The sequence below is a fragment of the Staurois parvus genome, unplaced genomic scaffold (genome assembly GCF_062004578.1).
Source record: "Staurois parvus isolate SC_StPar_1 unplaced genomic scaffold, SC_StPar_1.0 ptg001193l, whole genome shotgun sequence".
Classification (NCBI taxonomy): Eukaryota; Metazoa; Chordata; class Amphibia; order Anura; family Ranidae; genus Staurois; species Staurois parvus.
In genome coordinates this window covers 259596-280000 of record NW_028318989.1, presented here as the reverse complement: position 1 = coordinate 280000, position 20405 = coordinate 259596, and the positions used below count along the sequence as shown (strand labels likewise).

Genomic DNA, 20405 nt, shown 5'->3' with positions numbered 1-20405 from the left:
AGCACACTTGAAATGAACTCTGGACCTTTTATCTGCTCATTGTAGTTGGGATAATGAGGGAATAACACACCTGGCCATGGAACAGCTGAGAAGCCAATTGTCACAATACTTTTGGTCCCTTAACAAGTGGGAGGCACATATGCAAACTGTTGTAATTCCTACACCTTTACCTGATTTGGATGTAAATTAAAGCTGACAGTCTGCAGTTAAAGCACATCTTGTTCGTTTCTTTTCAAATCCATTGTGGTGGTGTATAGAGCCAAAAATGTTAGAATTGTGTCGATGTCCCAATATTTATGGACCTGACTGTAAGTACAGGCTGCTACTCTTGACTTTCCCATCTTATAGACAAAGATCCTGTTACTTACCTGTTCCCCCATATGTGGCCTGTGTCACTTTGGGCATCTCCAGTATTCAATGAGCTGGCAGAGTGCAGTGTACAATGCAGTGCGCAGGGGTTTCTTCATGTAGACAGCTTCTCCATTAGGGCTTATGGAGACACTGCATGGGGAGTATCCACAAGCATTCAGTTCCCATAGAGATTTGCCACAAACACCCAATTCTCTGCTGATTGCAGGCAAAAGGGTGAGGGAGAATGTTGCAGTAGCATTAAAAAAAGCTATGGTACAACATCTTCCTTTCAAAGAACGTAATTCACTATGCCTTGTTTCAATGGGGAACTACTACTGACATCCACACCTATCTTTTAAGTCAGTGTCTGGCTTTACAATCTGCAAATCAATCTGGCACAGTATGCCGGAATATGTAGTTCAAGGTCCCCAGGAAGGCTCAGATTGCCTTAACATGTTCTAATAGATAACCATGTCTATAAAACATCTGTAGAGCACAGCATGTCCAAGCTGGACCTAGATTAGAGCATGGAATACATGTGTCTTCTCCATGTGTGACGCAGTTTGAAAGAAGCTGCTCTCCCATTAGTAGGGTCTGTTTGGTCTTTAAATAAATCTGCTTCAACATTCAGATGAATGAGAATATCTCTGACACTTGTCTAATGAATCTCCCACGGGTTTTTTCCTTGACAGAAGATTTCCATCTATTATTCTTCATAGAAACCCATTTATTACTTACAAGAACAAGTTGTTCGCTTCTTTTAGTGAACATGCATTACCAGTCCTACCTCTCATGTGCTTGTTACTATTTAATGACAGCACTTTATAATCCTTTTCATTTAAAGGAAACCTATATTTCCATTGAAGCTTTCTTGTGTATCTGAATATAATCATGTTAATGTTTAGTGGTCCTTTATATCATCATCTACCTGTAGCTTATTCATTATGGATCTTTTTTTCTGCTAAATACATTTATCTCGTTTACCGATTTGTGTTCTTCTTTAGGTTGCTTTACTTTCCGACTCTGTCCATATTTTTTAATTTTACTGGCTGCTTTGGGTGACCTCTGTATATGTGTATCAAAAATCACACACCTACTGAGCGACATATCAGACTGGATGTCACTCCACTTCCTTAAATTGAACCTCTCCAAAACCGAGTTTCTTGTCTTCCCCCCCAGCCCGGACACCACCCCCCATTGACTTCTCCGTCACATCCAACAACGCTACCATCAAACCCGCCCTGCAGGCCAGAGTACTTGGTGTCATTCTGGACTCCAACCTATCCTTCCAGCCCCAAGTCCACTCTTTAACAAACTCATGCAGACTCCACCTCTGCAACATCGCCAAAATCCGCACGTTCCTAACTCCAGAAACCACTAAACAGCTCATCCACTCCCCCATCATATCACGACTTGACTACTGCAACTCCCTCCTCACTGGCCTGCCTCGTCGCTGGCTATCCCCGCTTCAGTCCATCCTGAATACGGCTGCCAGACTCATTCACCTTTCCAACCACTCCGTCTCCGCCAACCCCCCTCTGCCAATCCCTCCACTGGCTTCCGATTGCGCAATGGATCAAATTCAAAATCCTAACGCTGACGTACAAAGCTGTCCACCATACTGCCCCGAACTACATCACTGACCTAATATCCAAGTACCGCCCATCACGCACACTCCGCTCCTCACAAGACCTCCTTCTCTCTAGTTCCCTGGTCTCCTCCTCCCATGCCCGCCTCCAGGACTTCTCCAGGGTGTCACCCATCCTCTGGAACTCCCTGCCCCAACCCATCAGATTATCACCTACTCTCCTCTCCTTTAGGCGCACCCTGAAAACCCATCTCTTCAGGGAAGCCTACCCCACCCCCTGCTAACTTGCCGACCTCCACTCCTCCTACCACTCCATCCCCCACAGCTATCTCCTCCTTTGCCACCATCCCCTCCCTCCTAGATTGTAAGCTCGAAAGAGCAGGGCCCTCGATCCCCTCATGTTTTGCATTGTATTGGTATTGTTCTGTCACATGTTCTGTCCCCCTTTGTAATGTACAGCGCTGAGCGAACTATTGGCGCTTTATAAATACTGTATAATAATAATAATCCCTGGGTGTATGGAACACCATGACTGCTAAAATCGCCCTAACAGCTATAGTGCAGCTTCTTTGAGCTTACAGCAATGCATGTATATCCACTTGAGTTTCAGAAGGGTTTACCCCCTTAAAAGAGAAGTGTGGATCCCCCCCCCCCCCCCCATTTATACTTGCCTAGGTGGATGCAGCATCGGTCCAATGTTGCATATGTCCCCCACTGGCTCTAAGTGTGAGAACTCAGGGGCCGCATGACCGCTGATCGATGAGTTCTCACAGACACTCTGAGCAGAGAGCAGGGACTGTCAGGCACCACTATCTGCTCAGCCCCCCACCCCCGCGCTCATTGCAGCGCTGGGCTGTGGAGGAGAGGGAGCGGTTAGCTCAGGCTCTCAGCGGCTTGCTAAGAGGCTGAATCAGGTGCTGCTCAGGGCTGGTGCTACCACTAGGCAAACTAGGCAGCTGCTTAGGGTGCACTGCCACCTAGGGATGCAGCCACAGCCGCTGGTTTCCCTGCTCTACCCCATGGCCAAGGGGGGTGCTGGGTGGGCTTTGGGGGGATTTCAGTAAGGTGGATTTTATGCTGGGAAGGGGGTTTAACTAGAGTAGGGATTTGGGGAAATTTGTCCTAGGTGAGGGGATTTAAGGAAGAGGAGTGATGATGGGTGGAGGATATGTTCTATGAGGGGGATTGGGGGGGGGGGCGGAATTTGTGCTAGGAGAGGGGATTTGTGTTAGAAAAGAGGATTGGGGGGGATTTGTGCTAAGAGGGAGGATTGGGGAATTTGTGCTAGGAGAGGGGATTGGGGAGGAGGGTTGTGCTAGAGGGGAGAATTGGGGGGGGGGATTTGTGCTAGGAGGGGGGGTTGGGTGGGTGTGCTTGGAGGGGTAATTGGGGGAGAATTTGTGTTAGAGAGATTTGGGGGAGGGGGGAATTGTGCTAGTATAGGGGATTTTGGTGCGAAGAAAGGATGTGTGCTGGGAAAAGGAATTTGGAGGTGGGATTGGGGGGGTATGAGGGGAAAGAAGATGTGTGCTAGGAAAAGTGAAATAGAACTAATAGGTGAAGTTTTATTATATTCTTTGGGGGGGGGGGGATGCAAGTAGCTGGTATTGCCTAGGCCACAAAATAGTCTATCACCGGCCCTAGTGCTGCTCCAGACTCTGGGGTGGATCCTGACTTTGAAGTCGGGCTCTTTCCCCAGCCTGGGCCGGCTGAGTGACATCAGTTGACAGCCGGCTTCAGCCTGCTGGCGGCTGAAAACGGGTCACAGGAGTTCAGAATAAACTGCACTCCTGTAATCCACAGGAGAAGTACAGCCAAAAGAGCTTTGGTAATTTGTTTGCTATTTAGCACTGCGTTACTTTAACTAGTAATTGCCCGGTCATGCAACGCTGTACCCAAATGAAATTTATAACATTGTTTTCACACAAATAGAGCCTTCTTTTGTTGATATTTGATCACCACTGTTTTTTTTTTTTGTTTTTTTTAATATAAATGTAAAAAGATTGGAAAAAACTGTATTTTTTACTTTCTGCTATAAAACTTTTGCAATAAAATAAAAACAAAAATCAAATTTCTTCATAACTTTAGGCCAAAATGTATTCTGCTACATGCCTTTGGTAAAACAAAATCCCAATAAGTGTATATGAAATAGTTTGTGTGAAAGTTCTAACGTCTACAAACTATGGTATACAGTATATACTGGTACGTGGGAGTGTTTCACACAGTTAATTTGCATCAGGGTGGATTTGATTTAAATCAAACTGATTTAAATCACGATTTAAATCACTAGTCAGTAAGGCTTGATTTAAATCCTAGTTTTCTACATAAAGACTAATTCTTGCTGGTATAACTTTAATATACAAGTAGATGAAGATTTTTAGAATAATAACTTTTCATATTAGTTTTTTTATCCCCAGTTTAATAGGTTAATTATTCATATTTGGACAACTTTTCAGTTGTACTTAGGAAGGAGAAAAATAATCATTGCCTTAATAATAACAATTTAAATAGATTTATTCAACTGAAACAATAACATTCCAGCATATGTGATTTGCTTAAACATCCATGTTTGTTAACTAATTTGGCTAAACAAAATATATATATTTTAAGAAACTTAGACTGTCAGCCCCTTCCTCCTCACACTTAGTTTCACTTTCTTCTTGTGCAGATCTATTCCACTCCAACAATCAGAAAAATGTTGTTTCTATTCTATTCACTGAACTTCTTGAAACTTAGCACTGAAGGGGTTGATTCTGTATTCATAGGTTTGTAGAAGTTAGGATGAAGGTCTTTTTCTTAACTCTGTTCATGTTATAACATTTTTGCTGTGAAGAAGAGGCATGTGATCTCTCTGAGTCAAATTCAGTTTTGAGAACTGCAAAAGTAAACCAACATCTGTGATAATATCTTGTAGGCAGAGAAACTGCCCAATAATCTTACAAAAACCTCTGGAAGAGCATGACATTGTGAATGGATTCATGGAATTTATTTACCAAAAAAATTAAACATATACAGCCTTATTCTACATAATTAAAAAACGAATCTTTATTTCACGATGGAATAACCTTTGGATGGTAATATATTTTCCTCAAAAAGCATGTTATTTAAAAAAATCCGATTTAAATAAAAAAAATCCGATTTAAATAAAAATCCGATTTTTTTAATTTTTAAAAAAAAATCATTGATTTTTATCCACCCTGATTTGCACACAGCCCAAATATGTTGCAGTTTGTGAACAGAACAAGTTTTTTTTACTTCTTTTTCACCCATCCCAGTGTAAAACTGCCTATGTTCATTCTATCTTAGTTCTGAAAGTTGTGACTAGTGATTGAGCTCAGAGACGGCCTGGATACTATTGTACATACAGTAGGTCCAAATATCGGTCTCTGTATTGTATGACAGGTACCTTTCCACTTGGATATTATCACACTTTCCAGTACTGGAGCATGGTAATCATTCTGCATATACTGTGTGTTTTTGTTGTCTACCTCCAGTACTCTTCTCTTGCCAGTCCTCTTGTCTGTTTCATCTCAGATGTGGGGGACACATGCTGTTTCTGCATGCAGCACAAGCCTTGAGGTTGTGGACATTTTCATATAGTTTGAGCTTTGAAGATTCTCTTACCGGTTACCACTAGCATTTGCTGGATGTCATTCTTCCACCTTCTGCCCTTCCCTTTCTTTACCTTGCTAACTTCCACAGTCTTGCAGAGCTCCTCTCCAGTCTAATGTATTAGGCCCCATGTACACGGGACACTTCTGAATGATGGAAACTGCTGGAAAACGTAGGTTAAAAAACGTCTGTTTAACGCGTTTATGCGTGTTTGCATTTAGAAGCCTTTTTTTATAGATAAGTACAGGAGAACCTCCCAAATGCCCAGAATGCACTGGAAAGTGGTAAATTATTAACTATTTCAGACTGTTTCAGAGAAATACAGAGAGTAGAAGCAGAGACAGCAGTATGTGTTGAGATTAGCTTAGGTGTGAGTTGCTCATTAACATTTCTTTTGTTTCCAAGGGTGGGAAAGGTGTCTGGTGGAGGGAGTCATTAAGGCCACCTGGCAGGGGGTCTTCATGAGGAATTTGAGGTGTGACTGGTCATTAACATCTATTGTTTTCAAGGGTGGGAGAGATCTGAGGTGTGAATTGGTCATTACAATGTGTGACAAGCTTGGTTGGAACATGCTGTGTTCAGTGTTTTGTCCATCTGAGTACCTTGAAAATGCTTTGCATGCATTTTGGATGATGAAAAAAGGCTCTGGACAGCATCGGGAACTGGAAGAGGAAAAAAAAATTTCAATCGCAAACACTCATAAACGTGATTTGCCGCGTTTACAAGCGTTTTGCATTTGAAACGCTGATAAAATCGACTGCTGAACGCAATTTTTCTGCGTTCAAAAAAACGACTGTAAACTCAACTGCCTGTAAATGACATAGTGTACATGGACACATAGGAAAACATTAGGGAGAGTTCAGGGGCTGCTGGAAAAAACGCTGAACAGCTCCTAAACGTGAGTTTATCAGCTGCCGTGTACATTCTATATTCGATATGGCCCAAAGAATTGGCATTTTGTTTCCACAGTATTCATTCTGACAGACTGCTTCATTGACTCTTTGCAGCACTTTTCACCCATGACCATGTCCATCCAGCTCATTTTAGGATTCTTGTGTAGACCCACAATTCAAAGCTTGTGGTATTCTTTTCTACTAAAAACATTCCCTGAGCTTAAAGTGGTTCTAAAGGCACAATTTTTTTTTACTGTCATGCATTCTATGCATGAAGGTAAAAAATCTTCCGGGTTCCTCTTCCTCCGCAGCCCCCTTTACTTGAGTCCCATCTCGATCCAGCGTTGTGCACAGGAGCCTCAACTGGCTCACACAGGAGTGTCCATTCACAGGAGCTCAGCTCAGGAGTGAGCCTGCCCTTGTGCCCCCATAGCAAGAGGCTTGCTGTTGGGGGAACTCAGCAGGGGGGAGAAGCACCAGGAACCTTGGCGGAGACCCAAAAAGAAAACGATTGTGGCTGCTCTTTGCAAACCTATGACACAGAGCAATGTGAGTTTGGGTTATTTTTTTGTTTTTTTGTAATGTAATCTTTAGAATCACTTTAATGAAGACACTGCATCACATACTGTATATGTAATACTAAACAAAACCAGCACTGAACCAACAACACATTTAGGCTCCATGCACACTATGGTTTTTATTTTTTGAAGGTCTTAGAAACTATTATTGGCATTTTTCTCTGCTTCTGCAAACTATTTTAGGCTGTTAGCGGCTTTTTGAGCTTTTCTAGGAGCAGAAAGAAAATTGTTTTTGTGGAGTCTTTTGGAGCGTTTTACCAGCAGAAAAAAAGCTGCTAAAGAGCTCCTAACAGCTTTTTTTTCCAGCTTTTTTATTTTTTCCTCTACATGTACTGTAAAAACGCTAACACTCCTAAATGCTACTAAAAAACTCTATTACCAGTGGGTTTTTTTCCAGCGTTTTTTTGAGCATAAAAAAAGAACCTCTAGTGTGCATGGAGCCTTAAAGTGTATGTAAACCTTCACCTTGTAAAACAACCTTTTCAGTTTAAAATGGAAATGAAAGGCAACAAATGTTTGTGTAGATATAAAAACATAAATACACCAGGGATTTCACACAAAGGAAGCAATACAAAGAGGACAGGATACATTTTCAAACAAGTACATTGTACAGCAGACACATATCAAGAATATTAGGTTTACATACTCTTTAAATGCCTTCTCCTTTCCATCTGTGACTTTCATCATATTTTGAAAGCTTAAAAATTGTAGACTAGGCCACTTTCACACGGGCGTTCTGTTTTTTTTCATCGGGTCAGTCCACATCAGTTTTTCATCAGTTCACATCAGTTTTTCATTCGTTTACATCCATTTTTTTGTCCGCTTACATCCGTTTTTCTGTCAGTTTACATCCGTTTTTTGTCAGTTTACATCCGTTTTTCATCAGTTCACATCAGTTTTTCATCCGTTTTACATCCGTTTTTTGTCCGCTTACATCCGTTTTTTTTGTCAGTTTACATCCGTTTTTCATCAGTTCACATCCGTTTTTCATCCGTTTACATCCGGTTTTTGTCCGCTTACATCCGTTTTTTGTCAGTTTACATCCGTTTTTTGTCAGTATACATCAGTTTTTCATCAGTTCACATTAGTTTTTCATCCATTTACATCCGTTTTCTGTCCGTTTACATCCTTTTTTTTTTTGTCCGCTTACATCCGGTTTTTGTCAGTTTACATCCGTTTTTCATCCGTTCTGTTTTTTTTTTTTTTTTTTTTAACGGAAGAAAAATAGGTCAATAAAAAATGAATTAACTTGTAAGCCACTGAGGTATACTTAAAAATATGAGTATTAGGTTGCTGGTTGTTATGCCCACTCTCATAAGATGTGCGTTTATCAACAAAATAATTAAATAATTACCGCGCTCTAATACCAACAAAAAGTGCAAGGTGCTTATGAAATAAATATAAATATGAATAATTGATATAAAGTGACTGATGTAGATAAATAAAAAAGTATAAAAATAAAGTAAATTAATACAATGATAACATACTAACAAATCACTATATGTGCAATCCTCATATAAATGTGCAAATGTTCCATTTGTAAACCACAGAAAAATTCATTTTTTCACATTATATTTTTTTATATATTTCATCATGAATTTTTCTGTGGTTTACAAATGGAACATTTGCACATTTATATGAGGATTGCACATATAGTGATTTGTTAGTATGTTATCATTGTATTAATTTACTTTATTTTTATACTTTTTTATTTATTTATCTACATCAGTCACTTTATATCAATTATTCATATTTATATTTATTTCATAAGCACCTTGCACTTTTTGTTGGTATTAGAGCGCGGTAATTATTTAATTATTTTGGAAGAAAAATAGGGTTTTCTTCCGGTAAAAAAAACGGATGCGAACATTAATGGATGTAAACAGATGATCATCTGTTTACATCCGCTAGTCCATAGAAATACATGGGTGCCTGTTTTTCATCCATAAATGGACAGATGAAAAAAGGACATACAGAACGCCCGTTTGAAAGGACCCTTAATCATTTCCAGTGGGTGGTCAAATGTTAGCCTGTGCGGGTGCATAATATATGCATTCCATACCTCGTCTCTCTATTCCTTTTGGGAGTATGCATTTTAGCCACTTCCCGTCCGGCCCATGTGTATAAACGGTCAGACGGTGGCAGTGCTGGGTCGGGTGGCCTTTTATAAGCGGCCTCCCCACACCCTGCTCGTGCGTGCTTCCTGGGAGCGCGCAGCACCGCAATCCGGTGCCCACTGTGTCCTCCAGACACAGTGGAACACCAATCGTCGGATGGGACCTCTGTGCAAGGTCCCGATCATGTGATCACTGATTGGCCAATCAGTGATCACATGCAGAGTAGTAAGCAAAATGTCACTTCTAAAATGTGAAAAAAATGTAGCGCTAATCACTAACAGAAAAATCAAAATAAAACAATGTGCAAAATAGATCCCCTCAATTATAAGTGACTTCTGACATCATTGCTTACTACCTGTGAAATCTGTGAATGATCACAGAGGTCACATGGTACAAGGCTATTCACAACAGTCTTGTACTATGTGACAAGCTGTGACCAATCACAGCTCACACAGTAGTTCTCAATGGCTGCAAGAATGCAGCTAGAGAGAAGGAGAAATTATTGCTTTTACAGCCTTTATGGGTGTAAAAGCAATCAGTGTAAAAAAAAATATCTTTTTCACCCCCCACAAGTAGTACAGTGTCACCATGGTGACACTGTACTGCTAGAGTGACAGTATGTAAAAAAAAACATAAATAATAATATAAAAAATAAAAATAAAATGTAAAAAAAAAGTTTAAAAATAATAATTTTTGGTTATAAACGAATTTGGGTTTTTTTTTTTACTAAAAAGATAACGGAATACATTTTGACCAAGATTTATGATGAAATACTATTTTTATTTGCGAAATTTTATAAGAAAAACACTTTTTTTTCAAAATGTTTGGACTTTTTCATTTACATAGCAAAAAAAATAAAAATCCCAGTGGTGAATAAATACCACCAAAATAAAGCTTTATCTGTCTCAAGAAAATGCTAAAAAATGTATATGGATACAATGTTGCATGACCGCGCAATTGTCATTCAAAGTTTGATAGCGCTGAAAGCTGAAAATTGGCCTGGACAAGAAGGGGGTAAAAGTGTCCGGACTGGAAGTGGTTAGGTATGATTTTATGTGGAATCAGCATATCTCTGAATCTGGTTAGAAAGGATCATGTGGCACCTTAAAAGTCCCTTTTGGTCAAGTGTTGTTTTTGTCTAATACTTCTTTTTTGAGACTTCATGAAAGGAAACTGTTTCTGCACCATACCTGAGAACAGACCACACACGTCTCGTAGTTAATTATAAACCTGTCATCCTTTTCAGGCATTTTCTTTGAATCCACACTGTGATTATCTTGCGTCTTAACCAATAGTAATTTTGTATTAAAAACTGTATGTTATTAAAAGTGTCTAACTGATGGTTAAATACGGCAGAAGCCTACAGCGTGTCATAAGGCACACAAGGCAACGTTTGCTGGTAATGCATATTAAGAGTCGATGTAAGTGGATATGAAAACCCTTCACTGGCTTCCAATAACCCAATGTATAAAATTCAAAATACTAACCACAGCCTACAAAGCCATCCACAACACTGCCCCTGGCTACATCACCGACCTCATCCACAGATATCGGCCAAAACGCCCACTCCGCTCCTCCCATGATATCTTCCTCTCTAGCTCCCTCATCACCTCCTCCCACGCTCGCCTCCAGGACTTCTCCAGAGCCTCTCCCATCCTCTGGAACTCCCTACCACAGCATGTCCGGTCAGCCCCCACCCTGTCTGCCTTTAGGCGATCTTTGAAAACGCACTTCTTCAGTTAAGCCTACCCCACCTCTACCTAAGAACTGTACTTGAATCACCTCCACCAGCTCTTTCGAGCTTACAATCTAGGAGGGAGGGGATGGTGGCACAGGAGGAGATAGCTGTGGGGGATGGAGTGGTAGGAAGAGTGGAGGAGGTCGGCAAGTTAGCAGGGGGTGGGGTAGGCTTCCCTGAAGAGATGGGTTTTCAGGGTGCGCCTAAAGGAGAGGAGAGTAGGTGATAATCTGATGGGTTGGGGCAGGGAGTTCCAGAGGATGGGTGACACCCTGGAGAAGTCCTGGAGGCGGGCATGGGAGAAGGAGACCAGGGAACTAGAGAAAAGGAGGTCTTGTGAGGAGCGGAGTGTGCGTGCTGAGCGGTACTTGGATATTAGGTCAGTGATGTAGTTCGGGGCAGTATGGTGGACAGCTTTGTACGTCAGTGTTAGGATTTTGAATTTAATCCGTTGCGCAATCGGAAGCCAGCGGAGGGATTGGCAGAGGGGGGTGGCGGAAATGGAGCGGTTGGAAAGGTGAATGAGTCTGGCAGCCGTATTCAGGATTGACTGAAGTAGGGATAGCCTGTGGTGAGGCAGGCCAGTGAGGAGGGAGTTGCAGTAGTCGAGTCGTGATATGATGAGGGAGTGGATGAACTAATTAGTGGTTTCTGGAGTTAGGAACTCGCGTATTTTGGCGATGTTGCGGAGGTGGAGTCTGCATGAGTTTGTTAAAGGTTGGACTTGGGGCTGGAAGGATAGGTTGGAGTCCAGAATGACACCAAGTACTCTGGCCTGCGGGGAGGGTTTGATGGTGGCGTTGTTGGATGTGATGGAGAAGTCAATGGGGGGTGGTGTCCGGGCTGGGGGGGAAGACAAGAAACTCGGTTTGGAGAGGTTCAGTTTAAGGAAGTGGAGCGACATCCAGTCTGATATGTCGCTCAGTAGGTGAGTGATTCGGGCGGAGACCGAGGGGGTGAGGTGGGGGGTTGAGAGATTTGTGTGTCGTCGGCATAGAGGTGGTAGTTGAAGCCGTGCTTGATCCATGGCAATAATTCAGTAGTGAAGCTAGAATCAGATTTAAGGCCCTTAAGCCATCTACCTAAAAAGTAGTTTATCCTGATTTTACTTGTTTCTGTTGAATATTTTCAAAGATATGTGAATAACATTACAGTGGCTAATATTTGTGGAGATCTGGCATAAATGTATGCTTTATCCTGCCATAAATGAAATGTACTTTTGGAATTACCAGCAACCTCATTCCACAGGATAGATTTGTTATGTCGTTCTGCCATCAACAGAATGTTCGCTGCCTCCAAGATGTCACCCACCGACATCTCCTGATTCTGTCATCTGCTGCTTGAGTGTCGTCCTTCCGCATGACAGTAAAGCCGCAGTGGTTTGACACCTCTCGCTGTGCCTCTGCAGCAAATCACTCCATTTCTAGGGGTGCCCTGATTACGTTTGTATTGATATTAATACATAGTAGGAAATATTACACTGGTACTCTAGTATAGCACATTGCTTTAAATTTGTAAATGACTTTCGTGAAGTCATTCATAGACCTCTGTACGCTGTGAAATGTTTTTTTTTTTTATAATTGATTTCCCAGCAAGCAAGCACTGCATAATTATAGTTGAATAATGAGCCTTACAAGATAGTGACTATTTCAGGCCCCTTTGCATAGTTGTGCTGTGACGTTCTATTCATATACCAAACAGTCATACTTTATAACCACCCACGATAACATGACCACCCACATAATACTGAGCAGATCCTACTTTTGCCACCAAAATAGCCCTGCCCCGTCGATGGCATGGACTTCACTGGACCTATGAAGTTATGCTGTGGTATCTGGCACCAACCCAGAGGTTGCAAGGTGGGGCCTCCATGGATCGGACTTGTTTTTCCAACACATCCCACAGATGCACAACTGGATTGAGATCTGGAGAATTTAGAGGCCAAGTCAACACCTCGAAGTCACCCTCTTCAATTGCTCCGTGGTTCAGTTCTGATGTTCAGATGCCCATCATAGGCGATTTTGGCGTCTGGACATGAGTCAAAATGGGCACCCTGACCTGTGTGCGGCTACACAGCCCAATATGCAGCAAACTGCATTGTACTGTGTGTTCTAACACCTTTCGGAAACCAGCAATTTAAAGTGGTTGTAAACCTCAGACATGAAATATGAACAATGCATATCCCTCTATAGTGTGTACTTGTCTCAATTCAGAGTACTAAGTGTCATTGCTGTCCACTGCCTCATTACTCTGCTATCAGCATGAGTCACTTCTGACAAGTTTTCCTGACACCAAGAGAAAAATGGTGACAGGGAAGGGACCTCCAGCAGATTGACAGCCTCAGCTCTGTTCTTTTGTGCTGTGTATAGGAGGGTGTGTCCCTTTCATCCAATCAGTTCTCAGAGCTCTCTTCACTGATGTACCAACAGATCTCCACCCCCTGCTTTTCAAAGCTGAGAGATCCTGTGTAAATTCTGCAGCCTGAATGGATGTAGGGGAAAGACAGCTCTAGATAAAGAGGTACAACTTATTTGGGAGGATTTGTTTCCTCTCTGTGTATCACCTGAGGTCAGTCACTTCACTGGATCTATGTAAGGGGTTTACAACCACTTTGACCCCTTCCCGCCGGCGCCTCCCGGCCCTTTAAGAGTTTCAGAAGTCGGGAGGGGTTTAGGGATCATGTGGCCGCCGTGATGACGTGTCACATGATCGGGAAAGGTCCCGATCGAAAGATCAGACCGGGACCTTTCTGTGAGTACCGGATATGTGTGCTGGGAGGCCGCACATTTGTGTGCTGCCGGCGTGAAGAGTGAAGAGGTTAAGCTACAGTAGCTCTTATATTGGATCTGACTACATGGGCCAGCCTCAGCTCCTCACATGCATCAATCATCCTTGGCTGCCCATGACCATGTTACCAGTTCACTGTTTTTTCTTCCTTTGGACAACTTTTGGTGGGTCCTGACCACTGCAGGACTGGTACATAACCCAGTCATCTTGCCATTCCAGTTTGGCCCTTGTGAAGTCACTGAAATCATTACAATTTTTTTCTGCTTTCAACACATCCAACTTAAGAGACAACATGTTCACTTGCTGACTAATATATCCCACCCACTTTCAGGTTCCATTGTAGCAAGATAATCGATGTTACTCACTTTACCTGTTAGTGGTCATATTATGGCTGATCGATGTACATTTCAAAGTAAAAGAAATAACCTCTAAGTTCTAAATAACAATCTCTGTATCCTTGCAGGAAATGAGGACAGCTGCCATTGCACGTCCCCTAGAAATCAATGAGACTGAAAAGGTGCTGAGGATGTCCATCAAAGAAGTCTTGGTAAGTAAATTTTTACTATTTGATATATCAGCCATCAGGCTTAGTGGTAAAGATGGTATATCATGCAACATGGTGGTACTGGGTATGCTGCCCACAAGGGATACCAACTGCCATATGTTCCTCTCATGTTTTCATGGGTTAACTTTAGGTGCTATGGTTTTCTGCCACAGTCCAAAATTTAGTAGGTGACCAAACTGTCCTTAAAATATGTCTATACAATATGTGTCTGTATATGTTGGTAATGACTTTACTCTGGTAACCTCTTTAAATATTTGCCGCCCGCCCTATGGCCGAATGGGGGCCGGAAAATGTCATCAGCGTTCTGGGTGAATGCCATATGGCGTCCTCCCGCACATGCGCAGACTGCGCTCCTGCAGAGCCGTGCAGTGACGCGATCTGTCACCGGCCGTGTACCTCGGACACGGCCGATGACAGATCCGAGTATCGGCCCCCGTTGCCGGTACCATGTGACCTGCTGTGACCAATCACAGCAGGTCACATGACAGTTGTATACAATGGATGGCTTCATTCAAGCCATCCATTGTATACTAGTGTCTAGCTGTGAATGGTCACAGCTAATCACATGCACATGTCATGTGATTAGCTGTGGCCAAATCAAGCTAAGCACAAGAAAAAAAAACCCAAAAACCCTGAATGAATAGATGTCATTCAGGTAAATGCTTGCTTATAGCAAAGTAATTCTTTGCTATAAGCAAATTGTGTAAAAAAAAAAAAAAAAAAAATACTGATCACTTTCCCAAAGTAGTAACATTGTACTACTTTGGTCATAGTGAAATATGAAAAAAAAATCTTAAAAAAAGAAAAAAAATGTAATAAAAAATAATAATAAAAAAATAAAAATAAAAATAAAAATATACAACTTCAAAAAACTCGCCATTCCTCTTATGAAGTACGTCGGACTGTCTACTTTGCAAAAAGGGGTCATTTGGGGGATATCTGTACTGTTCTGACATTCTTGGACCTCAAGATATTAGATTGGCTATCAGTACTTCAGGATTGATCAATATTCAGATCTATCCCATAGTTTGCGAACTCTATAACCTTCCTACAAACTAAAAAATACATCCTAATTTGGGTTATTTTCACCAAAGACATGTAGCAGAATACATCTCGGCCTAAATTTATGAAGAACAATTATTTATTTGCAAACTTTTATAACAGAAACAAAGAAAAACGTGTTTTTTTTCAAGATTTTTGGTCTTTTTTTGTTAATTTAGCAAAAAATAAAAACCCCAGCAGTGATTAAATACCACCAAAAGAAAGCTCTAGTTGTGTGAACAAAATGATAAAATTTTACTTTGGATACAATGTTGTATGAAAGCGCAATTGTCATTGAAAGTGTGAGAGCGCTGAAACCTGAAAACTGACCTGGGCAGGAAAGTGTAAAATTGCCCGGTATTGAAATGGTTAAACAGACCTATACTTGGAGTGAAGAGTTGCTATCATATACCTCTAGAAATATGAAGCCCAACTGAATTTTCACTTTAAGCCCTGGTTCACATTGATGCGGTGCGGAATTTGCAGCATTTTCTGTACGAATTTCACACCGCATCAGAATCGCACCCTATTCATGCAAACCGCTGCGGGTGTGTATGCTATGTTAACAACAACCCGAAAGTGGTCCACAAAATACGGTGTGATGTGTAGAATCAGATCGCATAGGTGTGAATTACCATGCGATCTGATTCTAGTGCGAATTCAAACAGGGGTCCTGCACCTTTTTGGTGCGGGTGCGGTGTGATAAGAGCCATACAAAATGTATGGCTCCAATCGCACCGCACACAAATCGCATGTGATTTGCACTGGAATGCGGTGCTGTTCCTGTGCGAATCACAGGCGATATACCGCACTGCATATATGTGAACCCGGGCTTAATCAGCTAAATACTTTCCAGGTGCATCAGTATAAAGGTGTGCAAAATCTTACATTTTGTTTTCTATAAAAATCAGCCACAGCATGAGTAGACAAGTTTGTGTCCTGCAAGATAGATGAATACATTTTGGACAATATTTATTAAGAAAGATTATTTATTTGCAAAATTTTATAAGAAAAACCCTTTTTTTCAAAATTTTTGGTTTTTTCCATTTAGATGGCAATAAAATAAACATCTCAGTGGTGAATAAATACCACCAAAATAATGTTTTGTCTGTCTCAAAAATGCTACAAATTTCATATGGGTACAGTGTTGCATGACCTCGAAATTGTCATTAAAAGTGTGATAGCGCTGAAAGCTGAGAATTGGCCTGGACTGGAAGGGGTTGAAAGTGTCCAGACTTGAAGTGGTTAAACTGGAGTTTCAATTGGGCTTTAATTATGGCTTAGGGCAGGGGTAGGCAACCTTAAAGAGGTGGAGATCTACCTGAACAACATCGGAGAAGTCAAAGATCACTGGGCACAGTATCATCTCCTCATACCTGATTGAAACCTCTAATTTCTGTACTACCATATGGCAATAGTGTGCATTGCATGGCAATCATGGGTTTAAATCAGGTGGTGAGGAGGCAACATATTGCCTTCTCACCACCTGTTAAACACATTTGGATTGATTTTCAGAGGAGCAGCAGTGTCTGCTGCACTTGTGAATGAGCCCTTAGTTGCATTCGGTAATGGCATCCTGAGGGCTTGTTCACACACTGCAGCAGGAATTGCTTTTTGTGAGTGCTGCTACTCTCCAATAGCTACCTATTCAAGTAAATGGGGCCACTCTGCAAGCGGCCTGCAACTGCATGCTTCTGTGGGGCCCAAAGGGTTAAAGCAGGTGCTACACTCGCCAACCATGACAGGGCGTATAACTCCTGCTGCAGCTGCAACATATGTACACCTCTGGCCACTGCAGCTAACTTTCAGAAAGTGCACCAAACCTGCAGGATATAATAGAAGTTTATAGCAAAGCGCAGCAAACCCACAGGAAAGCTGCAGGTATACTGCACTGCACCCTCGGTGTGGGTAAACCACAGCCCATCAGTTTGAAGGTTCGTTTATTAGCTGAAGGCAGGATAGGCTTCCCTGAAGAGATCTAGTTTTCAGAGATCACCTAAAAGTGGGCAGAGTAGGTGATAGTTGGATAGATTGGGGTAGAGAGTTCCAGAGGATGGGGGAGGCACTGGCAAAGTCCTGGAGACAAGTGTGGGAGGAGGAGACAAGGAAGCTAGAGAGAAGGAGGTCGTGGGAGGAGTGGAGAGCATGGATTGGGTAATATTTGGAGACAAAATTGGTGATGTAATTGGGGGCAGAGATATAAATGGTTTTATATGTTATTGTTAATGTTTTGAATTTTATTCGTTGGGCAATGGGAAGCCAGTGGAGGGATTGGCAGAGAGGGGTGGCAGATATGGAACGGTTAGTAAGGTGGATAAGTCTGGCAGCAGCATTCATGATAGACTGAAGATGGGATAGCCTGCGATTAGGTAGGCCAATGAGGAGGGAGTTACAATAGTCAAAGCGAGAGATAACCAGGGAGTGAATAAGTTGCTTAGTGGTTTCAGTGGTTAAAAACAGGCATATCGTGGAGATGTTGTGGAGGTGAAGTGTACAAGATTTGTACAGTGATTAGATTTTGGGGCTGAAAGGACGGACAGGAGTCCAGGATTACACCTAGCACCCTGGCATGAGGGGAAGGGACTGATGCTTGTATTATTGATCTTGATGGAGAAGTCAGGGGAGGGGGCACGGGCTGGAGGGAATAGTATGAGCTCCATTTTAGAAAGATTTAGTTTGAGGAAGTGGAGTGACATCCATACTGATATGTCACTTAGTAGGTTAGTAATTCAAGAGAAGACTGAAGAGGTGAGTGAGGAGTAGAAAGATAGATTTGGGTGTCATCAGCCTAGAGATGGTACTTAAATCCATGGGAGTTTATCAAGTGACCAAGGGAGGAGGTGTAGATGGAGAAGAGAAGGGGTCCAAGGACAGAACCTTGAAGGACCCCTACAGAAAGAGGAAGTGGAGAGGAGGAGACCGAGTTATAGGTAACACTGAAGGAGCGCTGCGATAGGTAGGAGGAGAACCAGGAGAGAGCAGAGTCTTGGAGGCCAAGAGAGTGGAGTTTTTTTTTTTGAGGAGGAGATGGTCAACAGTATCAAAAGCCACACAAGTTGTAAGAGTATGGAGTAGTGTCCATTGGTTTTTGGCAGTTAGTAAATCTTAATGAGTTTTAGTAGGGCAGTTTCAGTGGAGTAGAGTGAGCAAAAGCCAGACTGTAAAGGGTCAAGAAAGTTGTTGTCAGTGAGGTAGGAGCTCAGGCGATTGTAAACTAAGTGTTCTAAGAGTTTAGAGGTAAACGGAAGCAGGGAGATGGGTCTTAAGTTGTTCAGATTGGTGGGGTCCAGTGAGGGCTTTTTAAGTATGGGAGCGATCTGTTCATGCTTTAAAGGGGAGGGGAAGGCACCAGTAGAGAGGGAGAGATTGAAGATGTGAGTGAAGGAGCATAGGATAGAAGAAGAGGGTGACCGTAGTAGTTGTGAGGGGACAGGATCCAGGGGGCAGGTGGTAAGATGGGCTTCTGAGAAAATGTTAGTGACCTCTTCAGTAGTATCAAGGTCAAAAGAGGAAAGTGTTGAGGGAGGTTTAGTATAAGGTATGCTAAGTGGGATGGATGTCTGTGAAGTGGAGATGCCCCTACGAATTGCATCAATCTTGTTTTGTAAATGATTTGCAATTTCGTAAGCATTGAGTGAGTTACTGGGTGGCGATGGAGAAAGTAGAGAGTTAAAAGTGGGATGGATGTCTGTGAAGTGGAGATGCCCCTATGGGTTGTATCAGTCTTGTTTTTGCAATGATTGGCAATCTCGTAAGCAGTAAGTGAGTTACTGGGTAGAGGTGGAGAAAGTAAAAAGTTAAAAGTAGAGAAGAGATGATGAGGAGTGGATAAAAAGGTAATAATAAGTGTGACAAAGTAGGCTTGTTTGCATGGAGGGAGGAATTGTATTTTAAGAAATCAGATTTAGATAGGGTGAATGCTTGCTGGGATTTGGTTTTACGCCACAATTGCTCCAGTGCACGACTATGTCTCTTAAGATTCCTGGTGTCAGCAGTCTGCCAAGGTTTAATGGTCAGGGCCTGATACTTCATGTAGTTAGAGGAGCAAGTGAGTCTAGTGTGGATGAAAGTGAACTGTAATAGACAAAGTGGCCAGGTCAGGGCAGTGCAGGACAGGGGAGAAATTGTGTCATAGAGGTGGTCAGTTGCAGAGTGGAAAAGAGAAGGGTTAAAGTTGTGAAGGTTTCTGCTGGTAATTGTTTGCTGTTCGGAGGGATAAGTGTTTGAAGACGAGGACATTGTGAAGGTGATGAAATTGTGATCAGAGAGAGAAAAGGGGGTGTTTGAGAGGTTGTAGGGAGTGCAAAGATGGGATAAACCAAGGTCTAATGTATTCCCATCAGTGTGAGTGGAGGACTGTGTCCATTGTGTTAGGGCAAAAGATGAGGATAAGTTGAAGAGTTGGGATGTAGCCGGGTTGTTAACATTAATGGGGATGTTAAAATCTCCAAGAATTATAGTGGGTATTTCAGAGGAGAGAAAGTAGGGTAGCAAGGCAGTGCAGTCATCAAGCAAGCGCAATACTGGTCCAGGAGGCCGACAGATCACTGCTATCCTCATAAAAATGGGAGAAAGCAGTCGAATGCAGTGAGTCTCAAAAGAAGAGAACGATAGAGAGGGAGGGGTAGGGAGGACTTGAAAGGTGCTCAGTGGGGATAGAAGCAAACCAACTCCACCTCCTTTCTGAGCACTGGGTCTGGGTATGTGAGTCCATTGGAGGCCTCCATAGGAAAGTGCTGTGGGAGAAGCAGAATCTAATGCTTGAAGCCAGGATTCTGTCATTGCTAAGGTAGTGGGAGACAAAAAGGTGATGGACAGAGGTGGGCTTATTACTGACAGAGCAGGCATTCCAGAGTGCACATGAAAAAGGGAGGGGGTTTTTTAGGACCATGGGAATTGAGATTAAATTGAGTGGATTGCGGCTATTCCTGGAGGAAGGAGGGGGCCTGGTCTGGGGGTGAGATACTGGAGGACTAGGGTTCGGGGAGATATTCCCAGAGGTTAGGAGAAGGAGGGAGAGGAAAGTAAGATGGGAGCCGGATGTAAATGAGTGCACATGCCTTCCTGTCCTGGTGTTTGGGTCAGCAGGTGAGTTAAGTATCAGCAGGAGGTGATGAGAGCAGTAGTAGGGAGAT

At 42.4% G+C, this 20405-nt stretch overlaps 1 protein-coding gene across 2 annotated transcripts in view; it reads left to right on the top strand.

Moving 5' to 3' along the window:
• IFT38 (intraflagellar transport 38) overlaps positions 1–20405 on the top strand; it is a 175602-nt gene that overhangs the window by 66610 nt on the left and 88587 nt on the right. For both annotated transcript variants that reach the window (XM_089659974.1, XM_089659975.1), the window contains exon 6: positions 14128–14211. In XM_089659974.1, coding sequence (XP_089516100.1) covers positions 14128–14211 — 84 coding nt within the window. The remainder of the gene's footprint in view (positions 1–14127; positions 14212–20405) is intronic.